Below are 24,667 nucleotides of genomic sequence, written 5' to 3'. Positions count from 1 at the left end.
TAGTATGAGATGGTTTTACGTATTCACCGAATGCCTCTCTCACTATGATTACTATGTTTCATGACTTGCATCAAGCCCATTTCACTTCTTATAAAATGCTAAGTAGGGGCAGAACTGGCTATGGAGCTCAAAAATCTCGAATTACAAGTTATAGTTCATCTACTCTTTCTATATATAATTCTTGTCTTAAAGGTCGGAAAACTCCTCCCACCCATATAAAACCAACCAAAAACAAACTCCTTTCGCCGATGCAATGCCATACTTGTAATTTCGATATTGTCTACTCGTTCTTTATGCTGCTTGAGCTACTCCACGCACCCGTATCATCTGTTCGGCGATGTCCCTCTCGTTGCAACATTCTCCACCTTCTCAGCTTCGACTGAGGGTTGTCACCCGCCATCGTAGGCATCAGATCGTCCTCAAGAATTGGGACTTCACCCAACGGGTCGAGCTGATCAATGATGTCAGAAATCTCAGTTGGTGGAATAGACTTGAAGACTGCCTGGACATCATTATGGGGTGACAGAGATGTGAACTGCCACTTGGATCGCTTGCCAGAAGCACGTCTGGACTGCATCCAAAGACGGCGTCGCTCCACAAAGCTAATGAGGAGGAGAGTTGGCATGTTGAGAGTTCGAATAAGGGCCACGTTGACAATGTGGAAGATTCGAGCGGTGGTGACAAGCTTCAGGGGTAGAAGCACCATCAGAGCCAAAATATTGAAGGGAGGGGGGTAGGCAAAGATAGAATCACTCTTGACGCCCTCGAAGGTCAAAACAGCACGTCGGAACTGAATCTCGGCGGTTTCGTCGGCCACAATCTTGGAGAAGGTGTTTGTGAGCATGGCAATGAGAATGGTCAAAAAGAGCGTGTTGCCCAGGAACGCAAAGGCAATCATCAACGCGGGACCAAGGATGATATGGAAGCGCACCGACTCCTCAATACCCTCACCATCTAGACCGAACCAAATCCAGAGCATCCATTTGCCCACAACGTACCAGCTGAACTCCTCATTGCCATCGTTGCTAGCACTAACAAGCCACTGCAAAGCGAGCAGAAAGCCGGTAAAGCACCATGTGGCAAGGAAGGTCAGTACAGTAAAGTCCTTCATCATAGCGTGAACAGAGATAAAGACAAGGTTGTTCGGCAGTAGGTTGAAAGCAACCCGGGTCAACATGACAGGTGCTGCAATACAAAGAATCGGTAGTCCATAGCCAGAATGAAGCTGATCGAGGAGAAAGTCGTAGATGCGGAGAATAAAATAGGCACCAAAGATGGAAGCGAAAGTGATGTCGAGAAATGCCCATAGGTTCTGTGCGTGAACTGCCCAGCCGTGCTCGATAATAGCAGCCATTTTTTCGAGAAGCCAACCGAAGGTGTAAATACAAAATGCGAACTCCCACATATTAACCTCAGAATGACGAGATATCATGGTCATGACATAGAGCACCAGTAGGATGACGAAGTGAACGAGTTCGATGAGATTTCGGTTGCGAGGAACAATGAGACGGTGGTGGTTGAGAAGAGGTGCTGTCCGAGGGTCGTAAAGAGAGATAGGCCGTCGTTTATAGTGATCTGGAAGGAAATCCATAAATGAAAGGGGCGTGTAAATGATTTGACCGTTATGGACTGCGTCGACAGCTCGTTGACAGGCTGCAGAGCTGATGAAGAACTTGCTTTCAGAGACAATAGCCAACTCAAGAGCTGTGACCTTTCTCTCAGAGCCAGAAGTATCACCAGATCCAGGCCATTGGGGTCGGTTAGCTGGACGCTCCATGTGACTAGGGGCTCCTTGGAATGGATCGAAGCCCTCAACGAGGATATGCGAGAGCAGCAAAAGACCTTGTGGTCCTGGATTGTCCTCGTGGAAGCGGCGCAGGACCCGACTAGCGAGCAGCTCACATAGAATTGCACGCGCCTGGTTGACACTCTGATGAACCTCCTTAGACTGCTCTCTTAGGAAGGATACACGGTTCGCTAACAAGCAATAAACTGGCGGGGAGGGGTCAGAGAAGACTCCCAGGTGAGATTCTGCGCTTCAAACTCACCAACTGAGATATCGTCTGGATTGTAAAGTCTTTCGACCAGAGGCCTCACAACTAGAGCGTTCATCTTGGGATCTCTGAAGTGCTCCATAGTATAAGGATCATCTGATGTATATTAGATTTCATTATTTACACACGACTTAGGATGAGACTTACCAATACTCGCAAGAACTAACCGTCGGACTCTACACTCAAGGAGAGTTAGCACGCTGATTCCTCGTGATAGGCGTATTATGATTCTTGGCAAGCTTATACAATGGCTCACCAAGAACATGCAGTTCTGAGCTGAAGGCAGGGATTGAGCAAGGATAAGGGCGAGTTTACCGGTGAATACTCATATACACGGGAAGCTCAGTCGTCGTCAGGTTGAGCGTCGATCTGTTACCATCATCGAGAATTCCTTTGGCTTCGGCATCTTCGGCCACAGTGAGAAAGCCTTCATCTTCATCGTCCTCGACAGGTTTGAGCCAAGCATTTGACTGCTCAGTACTTCTGCGTACCACCATTGTGAACAGAGCAGATATTGTAGGTGTTGCACTTTGAACAAATCAAATTGAGGATCTTTAATATGAAATCCGAGACTGGTTCGGCGTTGAAGAGGAAAAACAAATAAAGTTACGAGGCAAAAAGGTGAGGCTCTCGCTTTACGTATTCAAGTGAAGCCCCCCGTCTCCATTGTAATTTGGGGGTCATTATGCCCCTGAACTGCCATTCCAAAATCACGGCGACCAATAAGCGTCTGCCAGCCCCGCCACGACAGGTACGCGTCTCTGGTAGGCGAGATATTGATTGGATTGCTGTAATTGACTACGTGGATAAGCGAGCCGTACTACTCATTACGAGTTCTAGGGGACTTTTAACTATAATTATTCAGTGATTTCCATCATTTTGAGAGCGGTCAGTACCAGATTGAAGAGTTATCATTCTGCAGTTCGTTCAGCTTTTACTGGGCTGCATAATTGCATGAGAGTCGCCGATGCTCATTGGAAGTTGACGCTGATACCCCTGAATCCCTTTCCCCTTCAGAGCACTGTCAGTTGCAGATCTGCAACGCTAAATCCAGGGCCCAGGGAACAGGAATTCAATTTCTGCAACGTGCAACCGTCAGAAGTGATTTCGATAATGGAACGATCGAAGAATCTGCCTTTAAGAATTCTGGTCAAACGGCAGAATCACTAACAACTGCCGAAATAGAGCAATGCTCGTCATTTTATTCATGTCACTAACAACAACCTTCATCTAACTTAGCTCAACGAGGCTTGACTTATCAAGGCGGAATCTACCATGGCCAAATTACATACGTTCTCTTTCAGAAATTGGCTGATGGAATGGTCTAGGCCAAGGAGCAACAAACCCCTTGATACGTCTCTCCAGACTTCCAGCCTTACAAATCCCCCTCACCATACGGAGTACAGTATCATGTTTGATACATATTAGGCCTTCCTCGGAAGTGGGAGTTCAATTGCTTCAGGTGATACTCATATAGTTTGAATTTTCTGCCGCGGGCTCCTCGGGTTTCAACCACGAGAGCTGTGTTTCCGTTGCTGGTCCCGAGGCTCGGCATTGTTTGTTCTTGATCTTGAGCATCTTGGGCGCTCTTTTGACATGGATTCTTACCTAAGAGGAAGTTGCCGGTTTCTTGAGCTGTGTTCCGCTTCGTGACGGGCATGTCACTTGTTTGTCCATACACAAACATCTCAGCTAGTTTAAAGGATTGAAGGATTGGGTTACACTGGACTATGGTGACAGCTCGTGGGGCCTGCCAGCAAGTTCACAGTCCCCAACTGATCCTGAATTTGCCGGGATTCTAAAAGTCTCTCGACCCGAAAGTCTCATAATCTGAACATATACTGTATTCAACAAGGTATATTCCTTAAACGGTCACGTCCACCCCCTCACCAGTAACACCTGACCATCGCCAGGTCTTGGCTACGAACGAGCTTGAATATGGGGTAGCCTAGCAGCAACCTAGTAAATGCTTGGCTCCCAAATGGTGGCGTCTGTATGCACACAGGTTTAGACGCCAAGAGAAACCCAGAGTGGCAGTGCATGAATGCAATCAAGACTAGGAAAGCGACGACAAGAACGCGGAAACATATTGGTTCTTTACGAAATACTGTAGGTTAAGGGCAAGCCCATTGACACATGCCACGCGACCTGTAACAAGCATTCACCTCGGCTGGTTTAGGTCAGCGGAACGTAACATAGCTGATTGACCAGCATCAAAGAGGAGACTCAGCGTCCACAGCCAATGTCAACTCGGCGATTGATCCCATCTGCAAGGCACTCCCTGAGCCTGTTTCTCTGCCCAGCATTGAAGAGTCCGGGGGAGCAGCGGAGGGAGATCCGGCCAGCGGGGTCTCAACGGTGGATCTGATATGCGTCTTGATGAATCTGGATTCAAAGAAATGATTGAGGTGTCTGTGGCGTTTTTGGTGATACATGCATTTCTTGTCAAACATGATTGCGTTCGAGGCACGTGTGTCGCCGGCAGCTCAACGAGCTCCCTGATAGGGTCCGGTGCCTCCCGGCGAGGCAAGCCGCTGTGTAATTGTTCAGAGTGTTGGGGGAAATGGTTCGAAAACATGACAGCTTTCCCTTATTTTGGAACATATTGACTTTTTGGGGTTGCATGGGTGTCTATGGTCCCCCTGGATCAGAAGGTCTTTGAGCTGGAGACATGCCATCTTCAGTTCTCCATAGGGCGAAAATGATTTAAGTGTGGCGTTTATAGTGCTAAACGCAGTGTAAGGCACAGCATCCCGTCGCTGATCCTAGCAGTACTGTAGAAGTACATGTACCGATCTGTTCCATGCGATGGGTTATGTTGGTTGTTGGAGGTCAATCTTGGCTTTGCAGTGCGTTCGCGGCACGACCGTATTGGACTCTGTTTGTCCTTCTCCTTCGGTTATGGAAAGCTGTAACGGTTTTTTTTTTTTTGCACGTCGGTAGTCGGTACAACAATAATAAAGTGCTGACTGCTGCTGACAATGAGTGTTCGCCGGATGGTACGGGCGAGAGGACCGGCTACTGGCTGTTAAAGATAAGTTGAGTGAGGGACAGACTGAGAATGGGGCACGCGCCAATACCAACACCAGCACCAGCCTCAACGTAACGGCCAAGCAACAGACTTTCGAGATCCGTTGATTCAACAAGGATCTGGGGAGCACTGAGCGCTGGCTTAAGGATCTGCCACCTGTAGCATTAATGACGCTGGACCAATGGTTGCGCCGAAGAAGCCGAGAGCTCTGATGGTGATGACGACCATTTTTTGCCATTAACGTCTTGTCATTCATTGTCTTGAATTTCTCTCTGGTCGCAAACCTGCCAGCACAATTTCGAAGACTCCATTTGTGACGCAATCAAGACGTCCCGCCCTCTGTTTCCCCAGCAGACTTAGCGCCTTGGAGCTTCCCTGAAGCTATCCCTGCTAAGCCCAAAGGGGTATACTGCTCTGGACCCCATCTGTATCTTTTTGTACTTACCTATATGTTCCGAAATTGCTGCAAGACTTTGATTTACGAATATCTCGGCTGGTCTAAAGTTCGACATCGTATTCACCACCTTTTCTCACGTGAACTGGATTTATTGTGGAAAGTCTATGTGGAGAGATTATGTGATACTCGTCCCTTTATCAGTGGCATTAGCCTTTTAACTCGCCAGAGACTTTGAAAGTCTTGTCTCAATGGCGTAGGAATCTGATCCCGCCAAGGGCCTATTATATTTACGCGAACCACTTACTTTGATCATTCATGTCTGTCAAGGGCTCAGCTTTTGATCTCCATCTTGAACAAGGTATCGTTCAGGATCCTCCTCGGTCCTGTTTACGAATCCCTGTCCAGAGAGACTTTACCTCAAGGGTAAGGTATCCAGTCCCGCTGCAAAATTCTTGTCGTATTCCAGCATTAGCTCATATTTTTGCAATCTGCAGGACACAAAGGGAAGCTCGGTATGGCAAGTCAAGGTAAAACACAGAAAAGAATGAACCAATGCATCTGGTTAGCCGAGCCTGTGTTTGAATAGATGCTAAGATAACCGCGTCAGATGGACATTGAATCAACCGAGCTTAGGATACTTGGAGGCACTTTGAGCTGCTGAACCCCTGTACAATCTCCACCTCGACCTGGCCCGGGCTTGGATGGTACTGTACCATTCAGTGCACCTCCCTGCTGTGCCGTGTCTCTCCTGCAGCAAGCGCCTCTACGTAGGTCGAGGTTGCTCACTCTAGCTCTCCCGTTGTGTTCTGTTGCTCCAATTGCTTAGGTTAATATTAAGGCAGCCAACGTTAGTGTGTGCCAACCAGATGCCGTATCTCCTTCTCCACGCCCGCGCTGCTCTCTCCTACTTCGTCTCCGTCCGTGGCTTCGTTTCCCGTCCCTTCCTCACATTAATTCCACCAGTCTCCCCCTTCATCCTTCTTTCCCTTTTTCTCCTCACTCTCAACGATACCCTCACACTCAACCCCCACTGTCGTCATCGCAGGCCATTCTGTGAAGTTGTCCTCCTTCACATTGACCATCACCTAAACCTCAACCTTCATCAGCTTCCTCGTCTACTCCGTAGCTACCGCGCATTCAAGATGACTGACTGGACAACGGGCATAATGCCGCTGCACCAGGTGCACAAGCCTCCTTTCACTATCGAGGCTCCTGGCTACGAGAAGGTCCCTGGCGAAACCATTCCTCGACGTCACCCCAAGGCCAAGGACGGCCTCATCAACTATCCTGCTCCCGATGCCAGGACCGTCTTCCAGGTCGTTGAGCGCAGCGCTCGACTCTACCCCAACCATCATGCTGTCGGTGCCCGCAAGCTCATTAACATGCACACTGAGAAGAAGAAGATCAAGAAGAACGTCGATGGCGAGATCCAGGAAGTCGAGAAGGAGTGGTCCTACTTCGAGTTGACTGGCTTCGAATACTTGACTTACCAACAGTACCTCCAGCGCGTTCTGCAGATTGGCTCCGGTCTACGGAAGCTGGGCTTGACCAGTGACGACAAGCTTCATATTTTCGGTACCACCAGGTATGTACAACATTGACTGGTCCTGTATCCAAGCACTGGTTTCTGACTCCACGGTGTGTAGCATCGGTTGGATCTCTACTTCCCACGCAGCTGCCTCACAGTCCATCTCAATTGTCACCGCCTACGATACACTTGGTCCCAGTGGTGTTGAGCACTCTCTCGTTCAGACCGAATGTAGCGCCATGTACGTCGATTCGCAACTCCTCAAGACTGCTTCAGAGCCTATCAAGAAGTCGTCCGTCAAAACCGTCATCGTCAACGACCGAACGATCTTTGCCAAGGGTGGTGAGCTCGAGGCCTTCAGGGCCGATCATCCTGATCTGAAGATCGTCACTCTCGAGGAACTTCGCCAGCTCGGTGAAGATAATCCCGTTGAGCCGAACCCGGCTAAGCCATCCGACCTTTACTGTATCATGTACACTTCTGGTTCCACTGGTCTGCCCAAGGGTGCTTGCATCACCCACGAAGCTCTTATTGCTGGAGGTGAGTTGATTTGTACCATCTTGCGCCCTCTTACTAATTCGTTCCTTCTTAGTCACCAGTTTGTACACCTGTGTCGAAGAATGCGTTAGCGATAAGGAATGTATTCTTGCCTACTTACCCCTCGCTCATATTTTCGAAATGGCCCTCGAAAACCTCGTTATGTACATTGGAGGAACTCTTGGATACGGAAACCCGCGAACGCTTTCCGATGCATCAATGAAGAATTGCGCTGGTGATATGCGCGAGTTCAAGCCCACTGTCATGGTTGGCGTTCCCCAAATTTGGGAGACTGTGAGGAAGGGTATCACAGCCAAGCTCGAGGCTGCCAGTCCTCTCCTCAAGAACCTCTTCTGGGGCGCCTACAACTGGAAGGCGTTCGCCTCTAAGAACAAGCTGCCTCTGGCGAGCTTATTTGACAGCATCGTGTTTGGCAAAGTCCGTGAACTGACGGGTGGTCGTATGCGCTTCACTATGAATGGCGCCAGTGGTATTTCCGATGGTACAAAGAACTTCATTTCGTTGGTCGTTGCTCCCATGTTGGCTGGTTATGGCCTCACTGAGACCTGCGCCAATGGCTCTCTAGGCTGTCCACTTGAGTTCTCCCCCGATGCCATTGGTCCTACCCCTTGCGCTTGCGAAGTCAAGCTTGTTGCACTTCCTGAGCTGGGCTACTCAACTGAAGCCAAGGTTCCACAAGGTGAGATCTGGATCAAGGGTTTGCCAGTTATGACTAAATACTGGAACAATCCCGAGGAGACAGAAAAGGCCCTTACTCCTGACGGCTGGTTCAAGACTGGTGATATCGGAGAATTCAATGCTCAGGGTCACCTTCGAGTCTTTGACCGCGTCAAGAATCTCGTCAAGATGCAGGGCGGCGAATACATCGCCCTTGAGAAACTCGAGTCTGTGTACCGTGGTGTCCAGTCGGTGGCCAACGTTATGGTCCACGCCGATCCCGAGCACTCACGCCCTATTGCCGTTATCATGCCGAACGAGAAAGTCTTGCACGAGAAGGCCAAGGAGCTGGGTGTTGATGAGCACAACCTCCATACCGTCCACACCAACCCCAAGATGGTCAGCTTTGTTCTTAAGGATCTCCAAGGTGCTGCGAAACGTGCTGGTTTGAGCAGTATTGAGATCGTCACTGGCGTTTTGATCACCGACGAAGAGTGGACATCGGATAATGTAAGGACAATCCCAATCGCTGGCTGGCTAGAAGTTTTACTAATGTGTTTGCTCCCAGGGACTCCTCACCGCTACTCAGAAGCTGAACCGACGCAAGATCACCGAACACTTCAAGAAGGATATCGCTGCCACCCTCAAGAGCACCGGCTCGTGATTAACGATTGAATAGGTGAGATGATTTAATGGTCGAACATCTGGTTTGAAAGTCGAAAGAATGGATACCAAGAGAGAAGATGGAAAGATGTGTGTATCGACTTTTGATGCGAGTTTGTTTTCAGTGTCTGTAATTACTTTTGCGGCGTTGGCTTCATGATATCTTGAAGGGAATTTTGAACGACAATGGAACTCGGCTCCGGGCCATTTTATGGTTGCTCACCAGGTCCTACTCTTTTTCGCCGGGGATGATCTGATGTGAGCTGACATGTGATTCTGTAAATCGAACTTGGCGTGTGAGAACCATTGGCTGGCAACCATGGAAAGGTGTTCAAGACGTAGAATATTGTAACTCTTTGCCTGGCCTAGTTTACATCGGTATTAATACCAGCCATCGGCCAGAAGGTACAGTAAACAGTTGGTGTCTGAGAAACGGAACCAGCTAGTTAGGTTCTAGCTCTAAGATATGGCACATGAAAATGAAGTTACTAATGGCCATTCAAGCACATAGATCAAATCATCAATCAATTGGTATATGGATATAATAAGCATTTGCTAGAAAACAGGTGCCCCTCCTTCAAGTCATGACTCTAGGTCGAGCATATTTACCAAAAAAAGAGCACGCTACCTACTCCATACAATGCCATGATAGCCAGCTAGCGAGATTTATATTCATATAAAAACGATGGGGGAACTGGAACAACAACCCATTTAGACTAGTAGCGTAGTATTGGTATAGATCAAACAGAGCTGCGCTGAAAAAAGAAGACAGGCCCTCCAGGAAGTTGAAACATTCGTAGCATTTCGCGAGAGTCGGACGGATATGGGGGAGGGGGTGGAAGAGAGGTAATACAACGACGAATTCGTCCATGTCCATGGCTTCTCAGTGTTCCAGATTTCCTCTATACGCATAAAGAAAGGAGCGAGGAGCCACGAGGATATATCCAACTCCCAAACCCGGCCAGAATTGTTGAGTGCAAGTAAGTGATACGATGATAGCCTTATCGCATGCCCTTGCGACGGAAGAAGACTAGATATGGTACACGGTCGCGGCCAGACTTGAACACCTCCTCCTGGACATCATCGCGGTCTCCACTGCCAATGCGAACCTTTGTCACGCGCGAATCGTTGCAGCAGAACCAAGCGTAAGGGTCATGAGATGTAGAGTCCCGCACATACGCCAAGTAATGTCCGTTATCAGTACGACTGCCTGTATGAACAATTACAGCATAAGCCTCGTAGCGGAACGGCCCTGTGAATGCAGGGTCCATGGGATCGAATCCAGATGAAGACTCGCGAGAGCCAGGAGGGAGGAAGTAGCGTGTGAAGTCGGTGTCGTTGAAATCCCACGTGATGGGTGCCGTTGATTTGCGTAAATCCGAGGAATCATGTTGGTAGTGGAAGCGCCGGAAGACGACACAGAGCAAGGATGGAAAGCGAGCAAAGGAGAGACTCTGTTGAGCCCGAGTAGGGTGGCGGCAGTGGTCGCAATGGAAATCGTTAATGATGTTCCCTGATGTATACTGGTCGAGAACCTGCTCGAGAGTCATGCCACGCCCCATTCCCACTGTGACAGGAACAACATCAATAGGGTTGAACTGATAAGTACGGGTGTGACATTCGAAGCACTCGACGGTTGATAGCTCGAGACCGCGCCAGTAGCGGTCGACAATAGAACGATTGTATTCGAGGTGATTTTGCCAGTACTGGACGGCAGCCTTCACAAGAGACTGGTGCTTAGTATCTGGCTGGGCAGCAGTGCCCTTTCGATCTCGGCGTGTATTAGTCTCGTCGTGCAGGTGAGTGATCACGAAAGACATGAACTCCTGGGCATCTTGCTGCTGACTCCCACCAAACTGCTCGATGCTTCGGCTTTGGGTACAAACGTGATGCGAGTAGTTCTATAGTTCTGTTAGCTTGGTTCTTGTCTGAAAGTTTGTGATTAACTTACCATGAGTGTCTGGGCCATCATGACCTGAAATTTGCCTGAACTCATCCAGTGGAACAGGTTTGAGATAATACGAATCATGAGCTGCGGCTGCTCAATCTTCTCATCATCTTTCATTGGCGCCTTGTATTTGCTGACCCATTCCGAGTTTGCCAGTTCTCTTCCAAACTCAGGTGAAGCGAGCAGGCTCTGCAGTGTGCTGTTGGCATAGCACCAGTTGTTGGGATTGTTGAGCCCAGTGTAGAATTTGGCCGAATCCCCTGTGGATTGGTGCTCCACGGCCTTCATAGTTGGCGCTCTTGAAGGACGAGCCGGAACAACTGCGTTATTGTTGCCATAAAGCTCGTTCTCGTCCCTCCCTTCGGTGAGGCCGCTGTAGCTTCGTCGCGGTAAAGCGGGAGCTGGTCTTGTGGGTGGTGAGGGCAAGTCTGTGTAGAGGTCAACCTTGTGAGATAGCCCGTAAACGGGGCGATTCCGGGGCTTCTCTTCCGGAGAAGTCATAGACTCTTGTTCCAAAGACACTGGCGGGAATCTTCGAAGGAAGTCTTCTGTAGTACGTGTGAAGTTGGGTGATGATGCTGTCTGCATATCGTCGTCGTTTTTGAGTGTCTCTTGCCACACCTTGACTTCGTCAGGCTTGAGAGGCTTGGCGATATATTTTGACCTCCGTCGCTCGATAGCTGATAACCGGCTTCGATTGCGCTCCAAGGGCACCGTTTTGTTCGTTGTTGAAGTAGTCGAGCCCAGAGATGCCGGCCCCATCAAGTCAACCCAAGCATCAAGACCTCCCTTGAGAATCTTGGGCGTGTTTTTGAGCTCCTTCATAAAATTGAAGTGAACTAAAGCTCGATGGAGTGATATAATTACCAAGTCGTCAGAATTCCGTGGGTGTTCGGGAATTTCTTCAGAGTCTTGATCATAGAAGACCACCAGGTCGTAGGTATGCCGTTGTTCGAAAAGCGATTGTTCCTGGTTAGGGGAGAGAATCAAGCTCTCAGAAATCTCATCTGCAGAGAGATTATCCCTGAGCAGGATGCTAGGCTCAATACAAATTGTTGACGACGACATGATATGGCCTTCGTTAAAATCATCCCTCATGCGAATGTCTATTATCAAAATACCCCCCTTAGCTTTCATAGCTTGGTACAATTCCTCCGGAGAAATGGCATCGCCTTCTGGAATCTTTACAGAGCCATTGAGATTGCTCGGGGGAACCGGAGGAATAGAGTTGTTCGAATAACTTTGCGTAGGAACAAAATAGTCTGTTTGTGACTGTGATGAGCCCGTGGGAGTTCCGGGTATCGAAACGGTGGAGGCTGTGCGATACATGCTACGAGGTGTGCTCGAAGGCGGTCTTGTTACTTCTCCTGAAATGCTTCCGCGAGCAGGGCTGTAGATGGCATCTGGCATCTTGGGTAGAGTCGGCACACTGGTGTCAATACCAACCTTGGGCGGCCGAGGCGGGGGCATCTCTCTAGGACCCATCGGCTTTGGGAGTGTTATTTGATGTGTCTTGATGCGTGGATCTTGACCTGGTGAAGGTTGCGGGCCTCTCAGGTTGGCAAACCTGGTAGCGAGATCTTGGACGCCATTAATGGACGCTCTTTGAGCACCGGGCTTGATGGCATTCCCATGGAGAGATTGAGGTTTCGGTTGAATTGCTGGTTTTGCTCGAGCAGAAGAACCATTTGTGTCATGCCCATCAAATCGATGCTTTGAGGGTGATATGGGCCTTTCGACGGTCGATTTTGATGGCGTATGTGGCCGACTTCCTCCTTGGGACGAGTTCGGTCGAACAGTCCGTGGTTGCACACCAGATCGCTTGTTATCCGCAATAATGTCGGCCTTGATCTTGGCATATATATGGTCCTGCTGGCTGATCTTGGTGAGTAGATTGTTATGAGCTTTTACAAAATCGCCGTGGCTCGTTTTGAGATCATGGTATTCGGGATGGTTGGTGATGAATTGGACGGCGATTATGGATGCTCGTATATATTCGTTCAGAGCGATGGCCGGTCTGCGAAACTCCCGAGCGATCTCGGCTTGCTTAAATGATGCCTCGGCCGATTCCAGCAGTTTCCTAACAGACACGTTCCGGTCGAGGTTCCGCGCAGCGAGAACATCGTCAATGTGAGGAATTGGAGCCTTCGAAGGAGATTCGCCTCCTCGATTGCCGCCTGGTATTGAGCCATGGTTGAATGCGCCGGGGCTGCCCAAGGAGTGTGAGCCTGCGGTGGCCACACTGCTTGCGCGCGAGTGTCCTAGAGAGGCCATGATGCCTTGCTCAGTGTTCTGAAGTCGTTATACCGGAAAGTCTTGGTCGGTAGGTTCGAGTTCGAGAATCGAAGATAACTGTAGTGTTCAAGTTGTGAAATTAGGGTTTGGCGGCGAAAGGTTGCAATGAATTATCTGTGACAACGACGACAGAGCCGCAGAGTGGCGGAGTATTGAAATATAAGGGTCAACAGCACCTCGACCGAGTAGAGATGGCATCAATGTGCAGCATCTTAAAGGATCGCGCGAGTAAACATCACAAACAAAGGCTCCTCCCGAACAAGAACCATGGGACGCCGAACGAGAGGGGTTGTACTGTTGGGAGAATGAACTTGGTATAAAGGATGGTTGTTCATGGGTGACTTGGATGCCATGAGGTGAGGTGTTAGTAGTCGCGGGGAATAAGGTACCCATGAGAACATCTGGGGTACTTGATAGGCCACCTGATCAGCCGCAAGGAGTAAGTACTGTTTACCGCTCTTTCGTACCAAAGCTAAGGGACCTTACTCTGTTCGAGGTCGCTCATGCACCTGAGCCACGTACGCCACACAGTACGTCGTCATTCTCCCACAGAACAAGAGCTTAGCGTGACCGCGTGCCAGCGCTGACGACAGTCCAGGCGTTCTACAGTGGGGTTTTAGGCTGCCTCGAAGTGCACTGCTGTGGAATCAATGCTCATCCCAGCCAATCACAGCTCTCATAACCTTACTTAATGAGGCACCTTTCTGCGTCAGATCCTCAATCGCCATGCCCAGACAGAGGCTGGGGTTAACGAGAGCCTAGAGCATGGAAGCTTCGTAGGTACAGACTGAACCTCCATCAGACATCAACATCAACAGCAACAACTGACTCATCGAACATCTCGACCTTGTGCGTCGCTACCTCAGAGACCTCGATACTGATACCTCTTGTTCTGATTCACTTGGTCAACTGAGCGCAATACCCCTCCTCTTTGCTGATCGCTGTAGCCAAAGCCAAGATGATGAGTTGGTGGTCGTCCTCCGCCAATACGGCCCTGGACGAACAGATCGAGAAGGCCACAAGCAGTAGCCTGTATGTCGCCAGACAGCCTACGCCCTGGTAAACTCAGCTAACAATGGTTTCAGCGAAGATATTGCCCTTAACCTCGAAATCTCCGATGTCATCAGATCCAAGACGGTCGCGCCGAAAGAGGCAATGCGCTCCCTCAAGAAGCGCATCGGCAACAGAAACCCCAATACACAGTTGAGCGCTTTAAACGTATGAATCTTATCGATCTGATAACAATTACCAAAGCTGACTTCTTCCAGCTTACCGATACTTGCGTTAAAAATGGCGGTTCACATTTCCTTGCAGAAGTCGCATCGCGAGAGTTTATGGATAACCTCGTTTCGCTTCTTCAGGCTGTAGGAGGCGGTGCTGTCAATTCTGACGTGAAAACCAAAATCCTTGAGCTTATACAATCTTGGGCGGGTGCTACTGAAGGTCGTTACGAGCTTTCGTACATCGGTGAGGTTTATCGGACCCTGCAACGCGATGGATACCAGTTCCCTCCCAAGATATCCGTGGCCAGCAGCATGATTGACAGTAGCGCTGTAAGTACTACTCTCGCCATAGTTATGTAATGGAGACAACTAACGATACCATCAGCCTCCGGAATGGACCGACTCCGACGTATGCATGAGATGTCGAACACCATTTACCTTTACAAACCGAAAGCATCATTGCCGAAACTGCGGCAACTGTTTTGACCAGCAGTGTTCGGCCAAGGTTGTCGCTCTCCCACACCTGGGAATCATGACGCCCGTACGAGTCGATGATGGCTGTTATGCGAAACTTACCAACAAGGGACATAAGATTCCCAACCCATCGCTCGATCGATCGCCGACATATCCCCATAAGACACGAAGCACATCCGCCATGCAGCCCCGAAACGCTCGAGTTGATGATGGATTTGACGAAGATCTGAAGAAGGCGTTGGCAATGAGCCTAGAAGAAGTTAAGACCCATTCTCACGGCTATGCTGGACCTGCTCAGACTTCTTATGCAACCAATGGTGACGCTTCGGCAGCCAAACAAGCAGAGGAGGACGATGCTGACCTCAAGGCCGCCATCGCTGCCTCTCTGGCTGATATGGAGGAGCAGAAGAAGAGGCATGCTGCGGCGCTCAAGGAACAGACGTCCAGCTCTATGGACGCTTCTGCTACCACCAACTTTGTTCTCCCCAAGAACGATTATGAATTGACTCCTGTGGAGGCAGAGAACATCAACTTGTTCTCAACGCTGGTGGACCGGCTTCAGACTCAGCCGCCAGGAACCATTTTGCGAGAGCCACAGATCCAGGAGCTCTATGATAGCATCGGTACATTACGGCCCAAGCTGGCAAGAACTTACGGAGAGACTATGAGCAAGCATGGTGAGTATTCCTTCACTGCTAGAGGAATGGAGATGCTAATTCAGTCTCAGATACACTTCTTGATCTTCATGCGAAACTCTCTACGGTTGTTCGATATTATGATCGTATGCTAGAGGATCGACTTTCTAAGGCCTACAGCCAACAGAACCTTGGGGGATATAACTTGCCGCCGCCACGCCAGGCTGCTGGGCCGTATCCTTCCATCCCTTCCCAGATGCCCAGCAACCCTGCTGGTGCAGAGAGCTTTTATACAGGTCAACAACGAGCCAGTTACCAGGCGCCTCAACACCAGCACTACCAACAGCCACCACCTCATGCAACACCTCAGCCTCAATATCCTTCTTACGGATCCGCGCCGGAAGCACAGCACGGCCAATACCCTCCTCCTCAGCAGGTGCAACGGACCGATAGTTGGCAAAACAGGGCGCCCTCAGCACCTCAAGATCCGTACCAGCAGCAGCAACAGCAGCCGCAAAAACCTAACGATCCCAACCTGCAAACACAAAACCCACAACAGCCACAGGCTCCAAATGCCAGTGACCCCAATGCTTCATACTACTTTACACCCCAGCAGCCTCAGCAGACCCCTCTAGGACCATCTGCGCCAGGATCTGCACCTGATGCTAATCAGTCACCATACCCTAACTTGCAGCAACCTTCCCAATATCCTGGGGGATCAGGATCTGCTCCCTCGCAGCCAACTCCTGGCCAAGCGCCCGCCCAGGTTGCGCAACCAGTCCAGCCTGTACAGACACCTCAGCAGCCTGTGCAGTCCCCTCATATGCAACATGCCCAGCCGCCTCAACCATCTCAGCCTCAGCCGCCCCAACCAACCCAGCAAGCGCCTCCCCCACAGCAGCAAGCGTACTGGCAGCCATCTATGCCCCAGTCACACCAACAACCGCCTGTCGCACCGCAGAACTGGGCATACGGTGGTTACACGCAAGATTCATTCCCTTCAGTACCACAACAGGAGCCCGTCAAGCAGCCCGTCAAGGAGGAGGCTCTCATTGAGTTCTAGATTTGGAGATGGACGGCATCATTGGTGTGTTATATCTGGTGTTTGACTACTATAGTTGGTCAGACAGTGGCGTTCATCGGGTTGTCAGTTTTAGAAGATCAGAATGGATGTACTCGAGCGTAATCATGTGTGCTGGAAGTTAGGATGCTGAAACTGTGATACCTTTACCTGCTTTGGCGCAACATGCACATATCCTCGTGAAATGGAATCCGTGAAGAGGGATAATAGGCCATCAGCATGGCTTGGTTGTTTGTATAGACGCGACTAACCCAATTATGTCCACATTGTCATCTTCTGACTCCCTTTCCTGGTGGATCAACAATTTCTGGAATCATCTGCTGTTGTAGTCAACAAGCCGAGTCGGAGTATACAAATCAAGTAATCGAAGCGAGCCAGCATCAAACATTCCATGACGGCGGTGTAAGCTACTGCAGGTTGGAGACCAATCGGCGTTCAACGGCCGCGCACGCCGCTCACCTTGAATGGTGGGCTCCGCTGACGAAGCCGGACCCGGAGATCATGACACCGGCTTTGGCGGGGCTACCACGGGCGGAGGAGGGGCATTGAGTCATAGCTTCTTACAAACATGATTTTATTTCCTCGTCTTGTTTTCGTATGAATCATTGTTCTGGCTTTCAAATAGAACCAATTTCTCCTTCAGTTTGCTATTAGACATCATCTTTATCACTATCTCATCCGAGATATCATATATCACTCACTCAAATCTCACTCACTCTTTACATCAGCATCATAATGGCTCCAACTATTCACCTCGTTCGTCACGCTCAAGGCTTCCACAACCTCTCGATCGAGAATGAGCAAATACAAGACCCAGATTTGACTCCCCTTGGCGAGGAGCAATGCGCTGCACTCCGCAAGGAGTTCCCTCACCATGACAAGCTTACAAAGCTTTTTGCCTCACCTATGCGCCGTACCGTGTATACCTGTCTCCACGCCTTCGGAACTGATGAGCTCAAGCCCATCGTCGCACTTCCAGTGTTTCAGGAGGTCTCCGCCAACCCCTGCGATACTGGTTCGCCTGTAGCCAAGGTCCAGGCTGAGTTTGAGGGAATCGCCGACTACTCGAACGTAGAGGAGTCGTGGACTGATAAGGGTCCTGAGAGCGAGTATGAGCCTACGCTAGAGAAGCTGACGGCGCGTGGCCTCAAAGCCAGAAAAATGTTGAGAGATCGTGTTAGTGGCGACGAGCACATTGTTGTCGTCTCCCATGGAGGATTCTTGCATTTCTTGACAGATGACTGGTACGGTGTGCCTGAAGGAAGAGGTGAGTAGTAGCCCCTGAGAAGCCATGGTTTATTCGCTTTCTGACCATGACTTATAGCTACCGGTTGGTCAAACTGTGAATATCGGTCATACCAGTTTGCCGACCTTACCAGCAAGGATGATGATGCTGCACTCCTCGAGACTGAAGAGAGCTGGCAGCGACGCCAAGGAAATACAAAGCCTCCTACTCTGACAGAGCTTCGACAGGTCAAATCTGCTGCGCAGAAACAAATGGCTCCTTACCTGAATCTTATAATGCCAAACTAGATGCCCGAAGACTCTGTTATGACTGGCTGGGATAGCGCATGGAGAGATTTCCTTTCATAACCCATAGCCCATCGTCAGCCGGCCTGAAGGCTAAACAAGTATAGCCTTGGTTCTCGGAAGGTTAATCTCTGGCTTCTGCATATCTAAAGGCCATTAGAGAATTTCCGGCTGCTTCAGGGTATATTGAATGTTTCTGGTGTCTGTACTCCTTCATAGAGGATCGCTAGGGTAATTCTAGACATACGAATAGAAGACTTTAGAAGAACAATAATGAAATTAGTTCTCCTGGTAAATCATTCGTTTTATAGCAACGGGACGTGACGTTGTTGTCTATATCCCACAAAATCGATAACTATCATCGTCATAACAAACTCCGTCATATCCCACTCTAATTCCCATTTGAACTCCCTGGTTCGTCCAGATCATGCCTCCCAAGCACATCCATAGCCCCCTGGATTTCCTTCCAGGTTGTGGGACGGATCTCCAGCACTGCAATGCCCCAACCGATCTCTGACCTTGGATCCGATCGCAACTTGCATCGACAAAAACACTTCATACGTGATGCTTGCGCCTTCAGTAGCTCCTGAGCCATGCAGTCAAGTGGACTCCCGACCGCCTAAGCCAGAAGTGCCCCGTTTATATAAGGCGGGCTATTTTTGAGCAGGCTTTGAAATCGAAAATACTGTTTCTTGTAGAAGTTCTCGCGGCTTGAATAGATGACCCGGGCGAAGAGTTCAAAGGTAACGTCAGGTTGATTTCGGAACATTTGAGTTTTCGCATCTACAAGTTCTTGGAGATCGAAGAACGTTTTGAAGGGTTTCAGCAAAACTTTTCCTGTAAATATTACTGAGCTCTGGCTATTTGGGGGTGCTGATGATTGAGATTGCGAAAAGATCAATGTTTTTCGTCTAGCAATCGGCGATTCATGTTCGGGGGCTTTGCTCCCGTTCACAGTTGTAACATCGACTGTCGATCCAGGTTTTGTCTCATTGCGGGTGTGTTTTTGGACGTTGCTCCAGTCTATACCTTCATTCAAAGGTGTATATCCGACGTTGCCCTCTGGTATATCAGCTATTGGACGCGGTGAAGAGTATTGTAATAGCGGGTCATACTCGTCCGCTGATCTCGAGTTACCGCTCCATGTACGCAGAACGCTCGATGGCGGTTGTTGAGGCTCTTCCTAAGTTTCTTCCTCCAGAAACTCCGCCAAAGCATCCTGGTCTGACTGTTTCAGAGCAAATTCATCACGGTCGACTAAAAGCGGTGGCGTTCCTGACTTGTCAATAGAATTGGGTCCAGTGAGGCTCTCAAAGATTTGATCGAACTCTGGATCATCATAAGGGTCGTCATAAGGGTCTTGGGGTTCTCGCAGAGAGGGGTCCAACGAGGTGTATGAAGAAGCGATTGTGTCGGCGTTGGTCGATTGATGATTATCAACAAGGGTAAAACTAGACCCTGGAGTTTGGGCAACGTCACTATAGGTGAGCTGTAGAGGTGATTTGTCGATGGAAATGCGTTGACGTTTGATGTTACCCACGTTAGAGCCCTGGCTCTGGGATAAGTGACGTTTCAATGACTGGTCCGGAGGATTGGGCCTGATCGACATATGTAAGAACTAGGAATGAAATCATAAAGCCGGGACGATCGCATTTAACTCACATTGATAGTTGACGATTGTCGTTTGGTTGCATATTGACTGGAGTCAGTCCCGCCTTTGAAGAAAAGCGTGTAACGTCATTGGGTTCATGAGCCATAGCGTTGTGTCATAGCCATGTCCAGGAGTGGATTTGCTGAAATGTGGATGCTCTCAGAGGTCAGAGGCTCTAAAGTGACGTGAAGAAGTGACGTTTATTCCCACGCAGAAATAAGGGTCCAGAGCCGCTGAAATTTCCAGAATCTCGATGCACTTGCGATCTTCCAATACGTGCATCGACGAAGTCTCGATCATGATCAGCCACTTCCCGTGCGGCTCAGAGCACGCACTTGCCTCATCTGTGACGTGTAACGCCACTATTTTCAAAACCGGTTTAATCCCACGGGCGATTATGTCCGGAGGAAGGAGTGAAGGAGAGAAGAAGCAACAAATTGCGGAACCCTTTGAAAGGCCAGTAAAAATTGAAAAGCAAGGGCAGTGAAGAAAATGCAGTTGCTCATGACATGTTGCATGCATTTTTGAGACCCAAATGTGTCTCGACTCTTTAGAGCAATCCCGGGCCTGTCGCTTAGCCGTTCTGGGAAAGACTGCAGTCTTTTCTGCACAGCGCATTGGCCCAAAATCTATAGCCAGGATTAGGTCTCTGGTAACCATGTGCCGTCAGGAACAACGCCAGCCCATGAAATTGGCTTTTCCGACTTCAGATAGATAAAACGTCCCCCAATATTGAAGAATATGGGTAGCCATAACTAAACAAAAAGCCATTGGGGGTGGCAGCAGTACCAATTGGGGGCGGGTACAGAAAGTCCACCAACCAGGGGGGGAGTCAACTGAACGTCACTGAATTGAGCCTCCAGCAGGCGTCCACCAACGCCCACCCTCCAAGAGTCTGGACTTTGCGGGTCCCACCCCTTAAAAAAGGTTTCCGGGAGTCATTAATGAGTGAAAGAAACTCTGGCCGGGTTACTGCTTTTGTTAAATTGGATGCAGCTTGTGCTATGTTAGAACTTAAAAAATAAAAATTGGTTTTTCAGATAGCTCTGAGTGTGTTCTACGTCTTCGTAAGCTTGATCTCAGTCTGCCCTCATGATCCAAGATTCAATTTCCCGAAGGTGGGCTTCAAGGCGTGGTCAGTAATTCCTTCAGTGTCCCGCTGGACGTGCCCCGAAGCCGGGGCTCCGCATGGAGTCCGCCTGACCTGCAAAGTGGGGTTGGGGTTTGGCAAGCAATGGTCCACTTTATGTGGCAGTAGCCGGCCGAAAATCAAACCTGCTTTTGAACTCGTCTCCGGCGATCGATCTCCCCGGCAGTCTCAGTCAACTTACAGCGAGGCACAACATCCCAGCATCCCCAACCAAAGCACCCCGCTCTCCTTCCCTATCCGGACCTGGGCGTGGGCGTTAGTTTAGCATTGGCAACTCGTCAGCATTGCACATGTGCCTGTCAGTTGCGCCTGCCCTACCTTTACCCTACCGACCCTTACCAAACTTTGACTCCAGACGTTTGGCGCCATCCCCCGTCCCCGTGTCTTGTGCCTTCCGTCTAACTCACAATGGAATCCCGAGCCTTCCTCTGGACTTCCCTCCGCTCTTTTCCCCCACCTTCCCCTTGTTCCCCCTCGATCCTCAAGCATTTATCAAGGCCGACTGCCTCCCCTCAATGTCCATTCTCTTCATCTCCCATTCTTCATTCTCCATCACTCATCAAGTATCCTCTCTACCGATCTAAATCTATATCAACAACCACTTCTCCTCCTCCTATCTATATATATCACAACAATCTACCTCCTTGGCAACGACTCCTACCACCTACCATCAGCCATAAACGGTCACACACTACGCCACATCCTTTGCAGAAACAACACTATACTTGCTAGGGACGGCTCCCTTGCCACGATATCACAAACCTCAAACTCATAAACTCCTTAACCACATCGTGTGCAAGGATGCAATTCACAACAGCAGACGCACCCCCTCGCTTGGTGCAGGACAACTTCGATGATATAAACCCCAAGGACTTCATCGAGCAAGAACCCAAGTCTAAGCGCCCACGAACTGCTGATATCCTCCTTGAGGAGCAATTACCACAAGGTCTTCTTAAGGCTGCTGAGGCTGCAGACCTCGCAGGAGACTTCTTCTCCGTCAAGCCTGAGTCAGACCACGAGCAACTCCCTGAAGGTATCGAAGAGACAGCAGAGGAGAAGCAAAAACACTGGTTTGTCGGTAGTGTCGACCAGGGCACCACATCAACTCGCTTCCTCATTTTTAACGGTCATGGAGAGCCCATTGTGAGCCACCAGATCGAGTTTGAGAACCACTATCCCAACTCCGGATGGCACGAGCATGACCCCATGACACTCCTCGAGTCTGTAGAGACATGCATCGAAAAGGCAACAGAGAAGTTCTGCGAAAAGGGTCACCATATCGAGGATATCCGCTCCATCGGCATCACAAATCAACGTGAGACTACTATCCTCTGGGACAATATTACTGGCGAGCCCCTTTACAACGCCGTTGTCTGGCCAGATACTCGCACTTCTGCTCTAGTCCGTGAGCTCAAGAACAAGCCTGGTGCTGAGAAGCTTCAAGAAACTTGTGGTCTCCCACTGTCTACCTACCCTTCAAGTGTCAAGCTGCTCTGGGTCCTTCAGAATGTTGAGTCAGTCCGAAAGGCTTACGATGAGGGCCGCCTATCATTTGGCACTGTCGATTCTTGGCTCATCTACAAGCTCAACGGTGGACAAGACCGCGAGGGCGGACCCATCTTTGTCACCGATGCTACCAACGCCAGCCGCACCATGTTCATGAACCTCAAGACCCTCCAGTATGATGACGAGCTCCTCAAGTTCTTCGAGGTCGACCGTACTAAGCTCAACCTGCCCAAAATTGTCCCTTCCTCCGATCCCACTGCCTACGGATCTCTCGCCCGTGGGCCTCTCAAGGGTGTCCCCATTGCTGGCTGCTTGGGAGACCAGTCTGCGGCACTTGTCGGCCAATGTGGATTCAAGCCTGGCCAGGCCAAGAACACCTACGGTACGGGCTGCTTCCTCCTCTACAACGTTGGCAACGAGCCTGTCATCTCCAAGACCGGTCTGCTTGCTACTGTTGCATATGATTTCGGAAAGGGTCGCAAGCCTGTCTACGCTCTTGAGGGCAGCATTGCTGTTGCTGGCTCTGGTGTCAAGTTCCTCCAGAATAACCTCGGTATCATCAACTCTTCCTCAGAGGTGGATACTGTCGCCAAAACCGTCCCTGACAACGGCGGTGTTACATTCGTGACAGCTTTCAGTGGTCTCTTCGCCCCCTACTGGATTGATGATGCCAAGGGTACTCTCTTCGGTGTCACCCAACACACCAACAAGGGTCACATTGTGCGAGCTACTCTTGAGGCTACTTGCCATCAAACAGTCGCCATTCTCGATGCTATGGCTTCTGACTCTGGCCACGCCCTTGACATTCTGGCCGTTGATGGCGGCCTCTCCAACTCGGACCTCTGCATGCAGACCCAGGCCGATCTTAGTGGTGTGCCTGTCGACCGCCCCGCTATGCGTGAGACTACTGCACTCGGCGCCGCCATTGCTGCGGGTCTCGCCACTGGTGTATGGGACGAACTAGAGGAGCTACACGAAGTCAACCGCAAGGGCCGCAAGATCTTCTACCCTGAGGCTGACAAGAAGACTGTCCGCCGATCACGAAAGAGGTGGGAGCGAGCCGTCGAGATGAGCCGAGGCTGGCTTCAGGAGGATGAGGACGAGGATGACGAATAAAATAATGGGAGGGCAAAGGACCACAAAAGTCTTAATACTTTTGTATAATGACATGATTTTTGGGCGTTGACTTGGCATAGCGCGTCTTGAGCCTTGAGCATGGGAGCTCGGCGTTTGACCTTTTGATTTTTAGTATAGCATAAAAGCCTACATCTATTGCATAATACCATAAACATTAAAAATTAAGCCTCTTTCAGAATTCAAATGTGTGGTGATGGTGAAGCTCTTCTGCCTTGTTGAATTAACTTCTCGGTTTGATTCAAGCCATCAAGCCGGTGTTGAGGTCTGCAACTTCTCTAAAGCAATTTAGTAGATGGAATTGAATTTATACAGTTCATGAGCAGATCCTTGGATGGTTTTGTGACAGGAGAAAAATTAAGATAATATACATGGTTGTGGTGAATGATTATTATGTATGTTATGAGTGAATACCTCGGAACATGCTGATAGGGTCACAATTGCCGTCGAGAGGAACGGAGTTGAGATTCATTGTGGAGTGGAAGTAAACTACTGACTACCTACCTCGGTGTGGTAGCAGAATGGTAGCAGAATGGCCAATGCTCAGGTCGATTCAAAGAAAGACCAAGACACGCCGAAATTAAGAAAATAAACAAAGGTGGGAGATGCAAGTTGCCAGAAACAAAGCCTAACTACCTACCTACTTAGGTAGATGGAAGTGTTGTCAAAAATCGTGAACCTCGGAATGCCTTGATGGGTTAGTTAGATTCGTAAGGTGTCGCCTCACCCTGTCCTGTCCTGTCCTAAGCTGCTCTGTAATGCCAGTGCAATTCTGATAAAGGCCCCCGCCAACATCTAAAGGAAGGCGCCGCAAGCTTCTGCGGCAGATTCTAGCCCTGCTCTTAATTTAGATCTGTCTAGGATTGCAAAAGATCACGCGGGACGAAAGAAAAAAAAAAGAAGTGGGTTATGTGATTCCGGATATCCAGGCCAGGAACTCAATGCACGTTCCATGATTGAGGTACGTGTTCGGATCCGAGACATGGGCACGGGTGCATCAGCTCCGTTTTTATATTGCATTGCATTTTGATCCTCGTGAGCATTGAAACAATTCAAGACGTGTGAGTGGGAGTTGGGAGTTGGGAATGTGGGTTGTCAGGTTTAGCTCAACCTAAGCGAGGGGGACGGAGCAGAGCCGCAACGTTCCGGAGG

At 49.7% G+C, this 24,667-nt stretch overlaps 7 protein-coding genes across 7 annotated transcripts; 4 read left to right on the top strand and 3 right to left on the bottom strand.

The window, feature by feature from the left end:
• Window positions 1-122: 122 nt before the first annotated feature.
• FOBCDRAFT_225916 (uncharacterized protein) lies at window positions 123-2,678 on the bottom strand. The gene is made up of 4 exons (XM_031186587.3): window positions 2,370-2,678; window positions 2,202-2,230; window positions 2,049-2,150; window positions 123-1,992 (listed from the first exon to the last, which is right to left on the bottom strand). Exons 1-4 carry the CDS (start codon window positions 2,549-2,551, stop codon window positions 281-283), a joined length of 2,025 nt encoding a protein of 674 aa, XP_031037722.2. The 5' UTR covers window positions 2,552-2,678; the 3' UTR covers window positions 123-280.
• Window positions 2,679-6,087: 3,409 nt separating this feature from the next.
• On the top strand, window positions 6,088-9,258 carry FOBCDRAFT_225908 (uncharacterized protein). The gene is made up of 4 exons (XM_031186595.3): window positions 6,088-7,067; window positions 7,129-7,550; window positions 7,603-8,735; window positions 8,794-9,258. The coding sequence occupies exons 1-4, from the start codon at window positions 6,349-6,351 to the stop codon at window positions 8,887-8,889; spliced, it is 2,370 nt and encodes a 789-aa protein (XP_031037730.3). The 5' UTR covers window positions 6,088-6,348; the 3' UTR covers window positions 8,890-9,258.
• A 138-nt stretch (window positions 9,259-9,396) lies between these two features.
• FOBCDRAFT_185121 (uncharacterized protein) lies at window positions 9,397-13,471 on the bottom strand. Its single transcript, XM_031186598.3, has 2 exons — window positions 10,840-13,471; window positions 9,397-10,789 (listed from the first exon to the last, which is right to left on the bottom strand). Exons 1-2 carry the CDS (start codon window positions 13,108-13,110, stop codon window positions 9,890-9,892), a joined length of 3,171 nt encoding a protein of 1,056 aa, XP_031037733.2. The 5' UTR covers window positions 13,111-13,471; the 3' UTR covers window positions 9,397-9,889.
• A 448-nt stretch (window positions 13,472-13,919) lies between these two features.
• Window positions 13,920-16,770, top strand: FOBCDRAFT_41484 (uncharacterized protein). The gene is made up of 5 exons (XM_031186599.3): window positions 13,920-14,163; window positions 14,217-14,349; window positions 14,400-14,684; window positions 14,740-15,505; window positions 15,556-16,770. The coding sequence occupies exons 1-5, from the start codon at window positions 14,090-14,092 to the stop codon at window positions 16,524-16,526; spliced, it is 2,229 nt and encodes a 742-aa protein (XP_031037734.2). The 5' UTR covers window positions 13,920-14,089; the 3' UTR covers window positions 16,527-16,770.
• Window positions 16,771-17,062: 292 nt separating this feature from the next.
• Window positions 17,063-18,370, top strand: FOBCDRAFT_225904 (histidine phosphatase superfamily). Its single transcript, XM_031186600.3, has 2 exons — window positions 17,063-17,811; window positions 17,869-18,370. The coding sequence occupies exons 1-2, from the start codon at window positions 17,280-17,282 to the stop codon at window positions 18,075-18,077; spliced, it is 741 nt and encodes a 246-aa protein (XP_031037735.2). The 5' UTR covers window positions 17,063-17,279; the 3' UTR covers window positions 18,078-18,370.
• An 887-nt stretch (window positions 18,371-19,257) lies between these two features.
• FOBCDRAFT_294727 (uncharacterized protein) lies at window positions 19,258-19,911 on the bottom strand (the record flags this gene model as incomplete). Its single annotated transcript, XM_031186601.3, has 2 exons — window positions 19,737-19,911; window positions 19,258-19,672 (listed from the first exon to the last, which is right to left on the bottom strand). Exons 1-2 carry the CDS (start codon window positions 19,829-19,831, stop codon window positions 19,258-19,260), a joined length of 510 nt encoding a protein of 169 aa, XP_031037736.2. The 5' UTR covers window positions 19,832-19,911.
• A 1,490-nt stretch (window positions 19,912-21,401) lies between these two features.
• Window positions 21,402-23,667, top strand: FOBCDRAFT_41470 (uncharacterized protein). The gene has a single exon (XM_031186603.3). It carries the CDS (start codon window positions 21,677-21,679, stop codon window positions 23,495-23,497), a length of 1,821 nt encoding a protein of 606 aa, XP_031037738.2. The 5' UTR covers window positions 21,402-21,676; the 3' UTR covers window positions 23,498-23,667.
• The last annotated feature ends 1,000 nt before the right edge of the window (window positions 23,668-24,667 follow it).

Source organism: Fusarium oxysporum, chromosome VI, assembly GCF_013085055.1.
Source record: "Fusarium oxysporum Fo47 chromosome VI, complete sequence".
NCBI lineage: Eukaryota > Fungi > Ascomycota > Sordariomycetes > Hypocreales > Nectriaceae > Fusarium > Fusarium oxysporum.
This window is presented reverse-complemented; position numbering and strand designations above follow the sequence as displayed.